Source organism: Anomaloglossus baeobatrachus, chromosome 1 (genome assembly GCF_048569485.1).
Source record: "Anomaloglossus baeobatrachus isolate aAnoBae1 chromosome 1, aAnoBae1.hap1, whole genome shotgun sequence".
NCBI lineage: Eukaryota > Metazoa > Chordata > Amphibia > Anura > Aromobatidae > Anomaloglossus > Anomaloglossus baeobatrachus.
In genome coordinates, this window is record NC_134353.1 from 111,820,988 (window position 1) to 111,831,731 (window position 10,744).

General features: G+C 45.2%; 1 protein-coding gene across 1 annotated transcript in view; it reads left to right on the forward strand.

The window, feature by feature from the left end:
• TBC1D1 (TBC1 domain family member 1) overlaps nucleotides 1-10,744 on the forward strand; it is a 209,185-nt gene that overhangs the window by 101,460 nt on the left and 96,981 nt on the right. Inside the window, exon 10 of the mRNA XM_075346959.1 lies at nucleotides 403-677. Coding sequence (XP_075203074.1) covers nucleotides 403-677 — 275 coding nt within the window. The remainder of the gene's footprint in view (nucleotides 1-402; nucleotides 678-10,744) is intronic.

The window sequence follows — 10,744 nt, forward strand, 5'->3', positions numbered from 1 at the left end:
AACATTGCTGACAACCAATGTGATTTTGCTTATTTTACTTTTGGAAATTTATTGTTAATGACCTCCTCCTTATTTTTTCTATTTCCGGAGAGCCTCTTTAAGTCAGTAGTGAATTTGCGATGAACCTTTTTAGCCATGTCAGAAGATGGCCTTACTATATTTAGTACATTTGGTGGCCCTATTAAAAATTTAGAATGGGGGTCCTGGAGTTTCAGGTCATGCCTCTGTGTATGTTGGCACATTGTGGTTTTTTTTTTTTTTTTTTTTTATATATATGTTGGTATTTATTGATTATGATGGATCCAGGTTAGTTGGCGTTTTCTACCCTGTGGCCCTCCACATCTGACTTTTATTTTTCCCTTAGAATTTTTTGAAGATTTACATTTTTTTTTTGTATTCTAGGAACCTTCATTGAGGGAAGTGGAAACCTCTTCTCTAGGAACTCCTCTGAAGTCTCACGGCTCCATGGGTGATTTGCCGTCAGTAGCCGAGGGCTCTCCCGCTGAGCATCCTGGAGAATTATCTCATCAAGGATTTCGACGTCGCGCTAACACTTTGAGTCATTTCCCGGTCACATCTCAGGATTTACCAGAGCCCGTGCAGAAAACTCCATCTGTTCCACAGAGGAGGCTTATGCGACATCACTCCGTGAGCACAGAGACGCCGCTCAAAAGAAAGTGAGTAGAATTCTATCCTATTGAATAGTCTTTGTATTCAGCTTCAGATTACAATCTCTACTCCTAAATGGGAAAATTGGGCTGAGATGTGTGTGATGTTGGGAGTTTTAACCTTACAGCTACGTAGGTTTTCCTCTATGAAGTTAGCAAAGCAAAATCCCTGTTTATCTGGTCTCTAGGACCCTCTGAGACGTGTACTGATCCGATGAAGTTGGACAGATGGCCAGGACTCTTAAGTACTGAATATAACCTTAGTATAGTTACTATTATTTCAGGACACTTTAATAGATCTGATAGTAATTTGCATTGGGGTCATTATAACATGGTAATTTATGAAAATGCATCTCCTGAACTGACCATTTGGCCTAAAGCATTGAGGAGACATTGTGTGATCTTAGGGTATGTGCGCACGTTGCTTTTTACCTGCTTTTTACCTGCTTTTTTGCTGCTTTTTCTTCTGCGCTGTTTAATGCCAAAATGGATGTGTTCTTCTATTCAAGCAAAGTCTATGGGAATTTGGGTTTCTTGTTCACACTATGTTGTTCAAAATGCTGCCTTTTTGTGGCAGAACTTTGGTCAAAAACTCAGCTTTTCAAAGAAGCAACATGTCAATTGTTTTTGCCATTTGGGTTTTGCACTGCAAAGCTGAGTTTTTGACCAAAGTTCTGCCACAAAAAGGCAGCATTTTGAACAACATAGTGTGAACAAGAAACCCAAATTCCCATAGACTTTGCTTGAATAGAAGAACACATCCATTTTGGCATTAAACAGCGCAGAAGAAAAAGCAGCAAAAAAGCAGGTAAAAAGCAACGTGCGCACATACCCTTATACAGAGCTGGTAGTCTATTAAAGAGCTTGTTCGGGCTCCACGAAAGAATAGATCCTTTGGATTCCAAAAGCTCATCATAATGCAGTACCTTTTTGCTGCTGTGGACATGGTAGTGGCCCCCCCTTACCCCTTGTGGCTGCGCAGTTTACAGTTTGTCTACTCGTGGATTCTCTATTACAATGAATGGGGCTCAGATGCAATACTAGACAAACCATGGGCATGAGATTTGCTGACGATTACTAAAAAAGTCCTAAAAAACTTGTATCTGCCACTAAAATGTCTACGGCAATCCTTCCTTGTGTGATATTTCCTCTTTGGCTCTCAAATATTGCCCCAGAATCTACCTACAGAAGTGCAAGGAAACTGAACACAAGACGAAAGGATTACGAATGTTCAGTCGCCTCTGATCTTAAGACACAGTCCGTCTGAAATGCTTCAGTAATGGGGATTCAGAAAGAACATGTTTTTCTTAATATCAAAGAAGGCCAAGATCCAATTTCATCCTCTCCAGATGACATTTACAGCACTAAATCAGAAATCTTGGAAGGAATATCATTTGTGAAAACAGTCTTTGTTTTCATGTAAGAACAAAGTACAGATCATTGCTATCTGTTATTATAATTGGTTAGGATAGTCGTGTTATGTTCAACCATAAGGATTAGTGGGTGGAAGTTATTTTTAACCTGTTCTTTTCCTCTGCTGTATTCGGTGGGATACTTGCAAAAGCAGATTGCGCTCTAGACCAGTGTTTCTTAACTCCAGTCCTCAAGACCCACCAACAGATCATGTTTTCCTCAATCAGGTTTTCAGGATTTCCTTAATGTTGCACAGGTGAAGGGATTATTCAATGTTTAGTATTGAGGAAAACCTGAAATCATGATCTGTTGGTGGGTCTTGAGGACTGGAGTTAAGAAACACTGCTCAAGACAAAGATGGTCAACTTTAAGTTCTTTTTTTTTAAGGCGTGTCCTGTCTCAGGATATCCCTTTCAATGAGCTACCGTATTTTTCGGACTATAAGACGCACCTGACCATAAGACGCACCCTGGGTTTAGAGGAGGAAAATTAAAATTTTAACCAAAAAATATGGTCATGACACACTGTTATGGGGCGAGGATCTGCTGCTGACACTGTTATGGGGGTAATGTCCCCAAATTCTCTACTAAGGTACCCCATTCTGGTAAGGATCCTCCTGCCTTGTATATGATCCTGCTCATATACCCCCATCCTGCTCATAATATACCCCCCATCCATCCTGCTCATGATATACCCCCCATCCATCCTGCTCATGATATACCCCCATCCATCCTGCTCATGATATACCCCCATCCATCCTGCTCATGATATACCCCCCATCCATCCTGCTCATGATATACCCCCCATCCATCCTGCTCATGATATACCCCCCCATCCATCCTGCTCATGATATACCCCCCCATCCATCCTGCTCATGATATACCCCCCCATCCATCCTGCTCATGATATACCCCCCCATCCATCCTGCTCATGATATACCCCCCCATCCATCCTGCTCATGATATACCCCCCATCCATCCTGCTCATGATATACCCCCCCATCCATCCTGCTCATGATATACCCCCCCATCCATCCTGCTCATGATATACGCCCCCCCATCCATCCTGCTCATGATATACGCCCCCCCATCCATCCTGCTCATGATATACTACACCCCCCATCCATCCTGCTCATGATATACTACACCCCCCATCCATCCTGCTCATGATATACCCCCATCCATCCTGCTCATGATATACCCCCATCCATCCTGCTCATGATATACCCCCTCATCCATCCTGCTCATGATATACCCCCTCATCCATCCTGCTCATGATATACCCCCTCATCCATCCTGCTCATGATATACCCCCTCATCCATCCTGCTCATGATATACCCCCTCATCCATCCTGCTCATGATATAGCCCCATCCATCCTGCTCATGATATAGCCCCATCCATCCTGCTCATGATATAGCCCCATCCATCCTGCTCATGATATAGCCCCATCCATCCTGCTCATGATATAGCCCCATCCATCCTGCTCATGATATAGCCCCATCCATCCTGCTCATGATATAGCCCCATCCATCCTGCTCATGATATAGCCCCATCCATCCTGCTCATGATATAGCCCCATCCATCCTGCTCATGATATACTACCCCCCCATCCATCCTGCTCATGATATACCCCCATCCATCCTGCTCATGATATACTACCCCCCATCCATCCTGCTCATGATATACCCCCCATCCATCTTGCTCATGATATACCCCCTCATCCATCCTGCTCATGATATACCCCCTCATCCATCCTGCTCATGATATACCCCCTCATCCATCCTGCTCATGATATACCCCCTCATCCATCCTGCTCATGATATACCCCCCATCCATCCTGCTCATGATATAGCCCCATCCATCCTGCTCATGATATAGCCCCATCCATCCTGCTCATGATATAGCCCCATCCATCCTGCTCATGATATAGCCCCATCCATCCTGCTCATGATATACTAGCCCCATCCATCCTGCTCATGATATACTACCCTCCCATCCATCCTGCTCATGATATACCCCCCATCAATCCTGCTCATGATATACCCCCCCCATCCATCCTGCTCATGATATACCCCCCCCATCCATCCTGCTCATGATATACCCCCCCATCCATCCTGCTCATGATATACCCCCCCATCCATCCTGCTCATGATATACCCCCCCATCCATCCTGCTCATGATATACGCCCCCCCATCCATCCTGCTCATGATATACCCCCCATCCATCCTGCTCATGATATACTACACCCCCCATCCATCCAGCTCATGATATACTACACCCCCCATCCATCCTGCTCATGATATACTACACCCCCCATCCATCCTGCTCATGATATACCCCCCCATCCATCCTGCTCATGATATACCCCCTCATCCATCCTGCTCATGATATACCCCCATCCATCCTGCTCATGATATACCCCCATCCATCCTGCTCATGATATAGCCCCATCCATCCTGCTCATGATATAGCCCCATCCATCCTGCTCATGATATACTACCCCCCCATCCATCCTGCTCATGATATACCCCCATCCATCCTGCTCATGATATACTACCCCCCATCCATCCTGCTCATGATATACCCCCCATCCATCTTGCTCATGATATACCCCCTCATCCATCCTGCTCATGATATACCCCCTCATCCATCCTCCTCATGATATACCCCCTCATCCATCCTGCTCATGATATACCCCCTCATCCATCCTGCTCATGATATACCCCCTCATCCATCCTGCTCATGATATACCCCCTCATCCATCCTGCTCATGATATACCCCCTCATCCATCCTGCTCATGATATACCCCCCCCATCCATCCTGCTCATGATATACTAGCCCCATCCATCCTGCTCATGATATACTAGCCCCATCCATCCTGCTCATGATATACTAGCCCCATCCATCCTGCTCATGATATACTACCCTCCCATCCATCCTGCTCATGATATACTACCCCCCCCATCCATCCTGCTCATGATATACTACCCCCCCCCATCCATCCTGCTCATGATATACTACCCCCCCCCATCCATCCTGCTCATGATATACTACCCCCCCCCCCCATCCATCCTGCTCATGATATACCCCCCATCCATCCTGGTATATGGCCTGTGGCACAGAAAAAAAAAATAAACGTTTATACTCCCCTTTCCTCACTCCCTGAAGCACCGATCTCTGTCTCAGCTGCAGCGCCGCTGTGTGGAGCCGTCAGTGTGCGGAGCAGTCACCGTTGTCTGCAGCATCGCGAATCGATGTCTTCCTGTCTGTGCCGGTCAGCTAAGCTGGTGGACACTAGCGGCGCGCACAGCGATGACGTCATCGCTGTGCGCGCCACTAGTGTCCAGGTCAGCTGACCGGCACAGACAGGAAGACATCGCACGATGCTGCAGGAGGACCACTCCACACACGGTGACGGGTGAGTGTACTGATTCACTGCTCCCCGCGCTGATAATGATGCACGGGGGGCAGTGAATACAGCCGCACATGATCACTCCAGGCTGTAGTTGCCAGGGGTGATCACGTCCGGCTGTTAATTATGCGCGCCTCCCCCCCGCCCATCACTCCGCCCACCTGTCAGTGCCAGTTTCGCTGAGAGATGATGGGCGGGAGGATGGGCGTGCATATGTAATGAGCGGGCGTGCATATGTAATGAGCGGGCTCACGTGGTCATTGCAGGCGCTGCTGCAGCCTGCTCGTGCCCCCGATGGCCCGCTCCACCGCAGCACCCACATTCCCGGCCGCAGCCCTATAGTCAGACCATAAGACGCACCCCCCACTTTTCCCCAACATTTGGGGGGAAAAAAGTGCGTCTTATGGTCCGGAAATACGGTAATTCCAACACTCCTCCTCCCTTTTTTGGTGAACTAGGGCACAAGCTTCCATAAGCTAGAAGTTTCTGTAAGTTTGGAGGCAATACCTTGTCATAAAATGTAATGGTCCCATCCAATTTGTCCAGTGATGCCTATTTTCTAGAAATGGGAGAATCTATTCACAGGGCTCTTCCCGTTAAGCAGATTAGATTACTGACTTGGTCGAAGGATCAGACTGGTAATCTTCTCTTACCTCTGTATTCCCTGCTCTTCTTTTGATTAGCCAGGTTGGTGCGGCTCACCCTAATCCTAATCAAAAGAAGATCCATGAATGCCAGGAGATGAGAGGAGACTCACAAAAGTCCTGTCCTGCAGACAGATTACAGAGCTGGCCGATGGATCAGCGTCCTGCCAATCAATTCTCCTGTCTCTCCTGCTTTTTATGGGCTATTAGCACTTTCTTACTAAGTAACATCACTATATGAATCTGGGACCTTATCCTGTTTTCCCAACCACCTAAATTTTATGTAAGAGGGGTATATATATTTAACAAAGAAAAGTGTGTGTGTGTGTGTGTGTGTGTGTGTGTGTGTGTGTTTCCCACTAATTGACCTTTTTATCCCTGTCCTATAAATGTTTGATTGTTGTGACCCTCTACCAATCTCTTTAATAAGGGTTCCAAGCCCACGTTCCTTCTCAAGACACAATGGCAGTGAGGATGATGTTGAATGGAGTGGCGAGTGAGCATTCAACTTTCAGCTCCATTGAAAGTCTGAGCATGATGGACACTTCTTTTTTTGTCAGTTCCATGGACTAGGGATCATGCAGAAGGAGTAAAGGATAAGCTTAAACATTTAATATACTGTAGTTAAAAGCAGTGGGGAAAACGTACCCACTTGTTAGAAGAACAGAGAGGCCAAGCATTGGTGGATAGATTTCTTGCCTTACGGGCAATTGTTACTGGCTGACCCAGGTCAATTAATGATTACCATTTGGCAGTATGCAGGCAGACAAAACCATAATGGAGACAGAATGACCACTAATGCAAATGTTCTGTCTCAATATACAGTGACCAATATGTGACCCATGAGTTGGAGGGGCCCTCTGCTGCTTAGCGATCATAGTATGTGAGTGGCTGTGGGGACGTCCGACTGTGGAAAGCATCATATTGGTGCACCATCATATTGTGTGGAAGCTACCATACTGTATGGGCCAGAGGTAGGCGCTGTAGTGGCCATCACACTATGGTCTAAGTTGTGGGGCACAACACTGTGTAGGAGCAGTGAATGCCAAAAAACTGAATAGGGGAAAGCTGTGTGCCATCAGGCTATGGGTAAGGCTGTGTTGGAGGAGATAAGTGTTTTGTGATTTGTGTGGGTCATCTGCCTGAGGGGCATTATACCCTGTACTGGCTGAAATGTGGGGAGCCATAACACTGTGCTGGTCTGTCATAAGATAACTGTTGCACTGTGTTGTAGGAGGTATGGGGGTCATCACACTAACGGTAGAACTGTGGGCAGTGGCTTACCCGTGAGTTATGGGTACGGGGCGCTTTCAGTGCCACCCCCCCCCCCCACCTGGCATTGCACTTTAACTGTTTAGCGTTGGCCTATTTTACATGTGGAAGGTATTGTGGATAGATTCACAATCACACTGTGGAGGGAGGGCCATCATACTGTGTGAAGGGGCTGTTGGGGGGACATCATACTGTGTGGAGGGGCTGTGCTGGCTGTTGGAGTGGCTATACTATGTATGTGGGGAGGGGGTGACTCATAATAGTGTGTGTGTGTGTGTGTGTGTGTGTGTTTTGTGTGACCTCCACTGTTTCTATGCTAATTAGGGCCTTTGACTAGTCTAGTCTTAGTTTTCCTGGACTAGTCGGTCAACTTTCCATGTTATTACGCCCCTGTGGGTGTGATGACATGAATTTCATGAGCCGGTGTCACTGCCAGCACCTGGAAATATTGCGCATGTGTGCAGCTGTTTTCACTCACATTGAACTTCTGAAGCCGGCTGTACATGTCCCAGCTTCAGAGAGGCGCACTGAGCATGATCAGAAGTGCAGAAGCTGTTCCTCCGATTATGCGCAGTGCACCTCTCTGAAGTTGGGACTGCATCTGGCTTCAGAGGTTCAATGTGAGTGAATAAAGCCACGCGCATGCGCAGTATTTCCAGTAGCTGGTGGTGACACTGGCTCATGGAAATCAGGTTTACACCCACAGGAGTGTGATAACATGGAAAGAGGCCATATATTCTGGGGAAATAACGCCCCATCGATTAATCAATGACCTAATTAAAACCTTGATTTTAGTGAATAACGTTATACAGGGCTGGTTAGGCAGATAACTTTGTCATACAGATGGGTATGCGGTTGGGTTGGAGGGCATAGCAGACCTGACAAGTTCCCTTTTAACAGAACCACAGGAGGTTATGTAGAACATCTCTAGAAAGTGCCTTGTAGAATATTCTGTTTATCTTGGAGTGATCGGTTTTAGGACTGAGCCTGTAATCTTCTCATCATGCTCGTGCAGGAGGCTCGTGCACTGACCACCCGAGGCAGGACAGGCATAAAAGTGTGCAGGAAGGAATGAAATATAAGGCAACAGACCGCAGATGTTTCATTAGATAGGGGACTCTCAAGCTGATACATGCAAACAAGTGTCATAACATGTCTTCAGCTCTTGCAAGATCAGTGTAGGCTTCTGAGGAAGAGACAAGCAAGCAAGTCATTATTCCAGCATATCTGCACAACACAGGATTGTAGCCTGGTAAACACCAGACCAGAAATTATTTCATGTGCAGAATACAGTGGTGATCTGCATTCTGTACCACGATGAACAGTGCAGAAAAGTGTGCGACGACTGAGACCTTCCGGTGTGATCCTGCACCGCACACCTTACAAGACTCTGCTGACACATTCCGGAGACCAATATTGACACTAGCTGTGTGCATTGAACACGTGGATATTTCTTCTTGCACTTTTGTCCCCCCACATGTTTTCCTGCTTAAGTTTGATTGGTAGCAAACTAGAGATATTTGGGGTCTTCATCTAACATATTGATTTATACCATGTCACTAAGTGACTCTAGACAGCTCGCGGCTATCTTATAACAAACTTGTTTGCCACTCAAAATTTTTAAATTTGCACAAAATGTGAAGCCTCTAAAATAAATTAACATTGGCACACTGATATCAGACAATTTTCAAAAATTGGGAAGCTCGCTACTAAGGTTAAAGTTGCGTTGCCGTAATTTGCACCAAATTTATCAGAGGTGTCACGTTTTGATAAATATGTAATGGTGGAGTTGGAATACTCTAAAAATTTGTGAAAAATAGGCCAATTTTATTTCTGGTAATGTGGACCTGTATCTTTTCAAAGGCGGTAAAATATTGCTTAATAGGAGACAAAATGTAGCAATCTGAGAATTTGTAGTGTATTGAAATTTTATACTTTTGATTTTAGTTTATCAGCGAACACAATTAAACCAGAGAACTTGAAATGGCTTCATATACCTGTGAATATCCAGGGATAAAGTAACCTTCCTCCTTTTTATGGAAACAAAGCTGCAAATATGACTATTACAGCATCAAAACAATTGCTTGTGAGGTCTTATTATAGCCATGAGTGGTCTTGGTTGGGTCATATCTGTAAGGGATCGATGGAGACAGTCTCACTTGCTGCATTAGGCAGTCAAAGGTCCATTTTCCGTGATGGATGCCACCAATGTGATAAAGAAAACCTAATAGTTTGGGGGGTTCTGAGGATGATTTTGCACTCCAACCAGTAGTATAAAGTTACTAGTCTAAAGACAGAGGAAACCTTTTCTAGGACGTCTTGAAGTTTGGCTTCTTTCTTACATAAATTGTTTTCCAACTTTCATTAAAAGAGGACCTCATGACTCTCTGAACTTGAGTGTTTTCCAAAATACTTGTATTCTAGATGGAATTACCGCTCTGGGGCTTCCTCGCCTTGGAACCTTACTTACCCTGTGCTGTTCCTCTGTAGGAACACCCCTCACTTGGTAATGCCCAGAGTCCAATCTGTGCTGCCAATTTGGGGTCGTGAAGGGGGAAATGCCCTTTTGACAATGGGAGCTGTAACGCAAAGTTGTCAATACTATTCCACAATGGTTGTTATCAAACTTCTTCAAGGTAGTCTTATGAAAAGCTTCGTTTTACGTTGATATATTAGCAAAAAAAAATTAAAAAAATTTGAGGAGTGGGAGGCAACGTGTGTGTGTGTGTGTGTGTCTGTGTGTGTAAAATATATATTATATATAAAATATATATTGTATATAAACCAATCAAATATTTCTTTATTTCAATACATTTTGTCGTTACTACTACCCATTACTACATGAACCTTCTGTAGAATTGACAGCCATTGTCAGTAGAAGCTAATGTATATACAGTAAAAAGTTCATTGACCATTTTTCCACACATTTGGACTTTTCTCTTTTTTTTTTTCTTTTAATAGTCATCCTCATAAAATATAGATAGTTTTGCGGTAGTTTTCTACCTTGTTCACAATCTCTACCTCTACTGAAATCTCTCTCACCACTCCCCTCCCTCGCTGGCTGGAATTCTGGCGTCTAGTTCCAGCTCGGCTTCTAGTGTGCCTGCGAGCAGTTCAGCACAATGTGACGAAGCTGCTGCGTCTCCTCCTGTCACTGCAGCCTCTTCTCCTAGATTCGTCAAAAAATTAAGGCATAACTCCGGTGGGGAACCTAGTGGTCCAGTCACTCAGAAGAGGTGAGCAGAACATCCTGTCCTGTCCTTGTCCTGCACGGTTTCTTGCTTGGTCATATCTGCATGTGTATTAGGTTCCAAGATTTAGAGATGTATGCA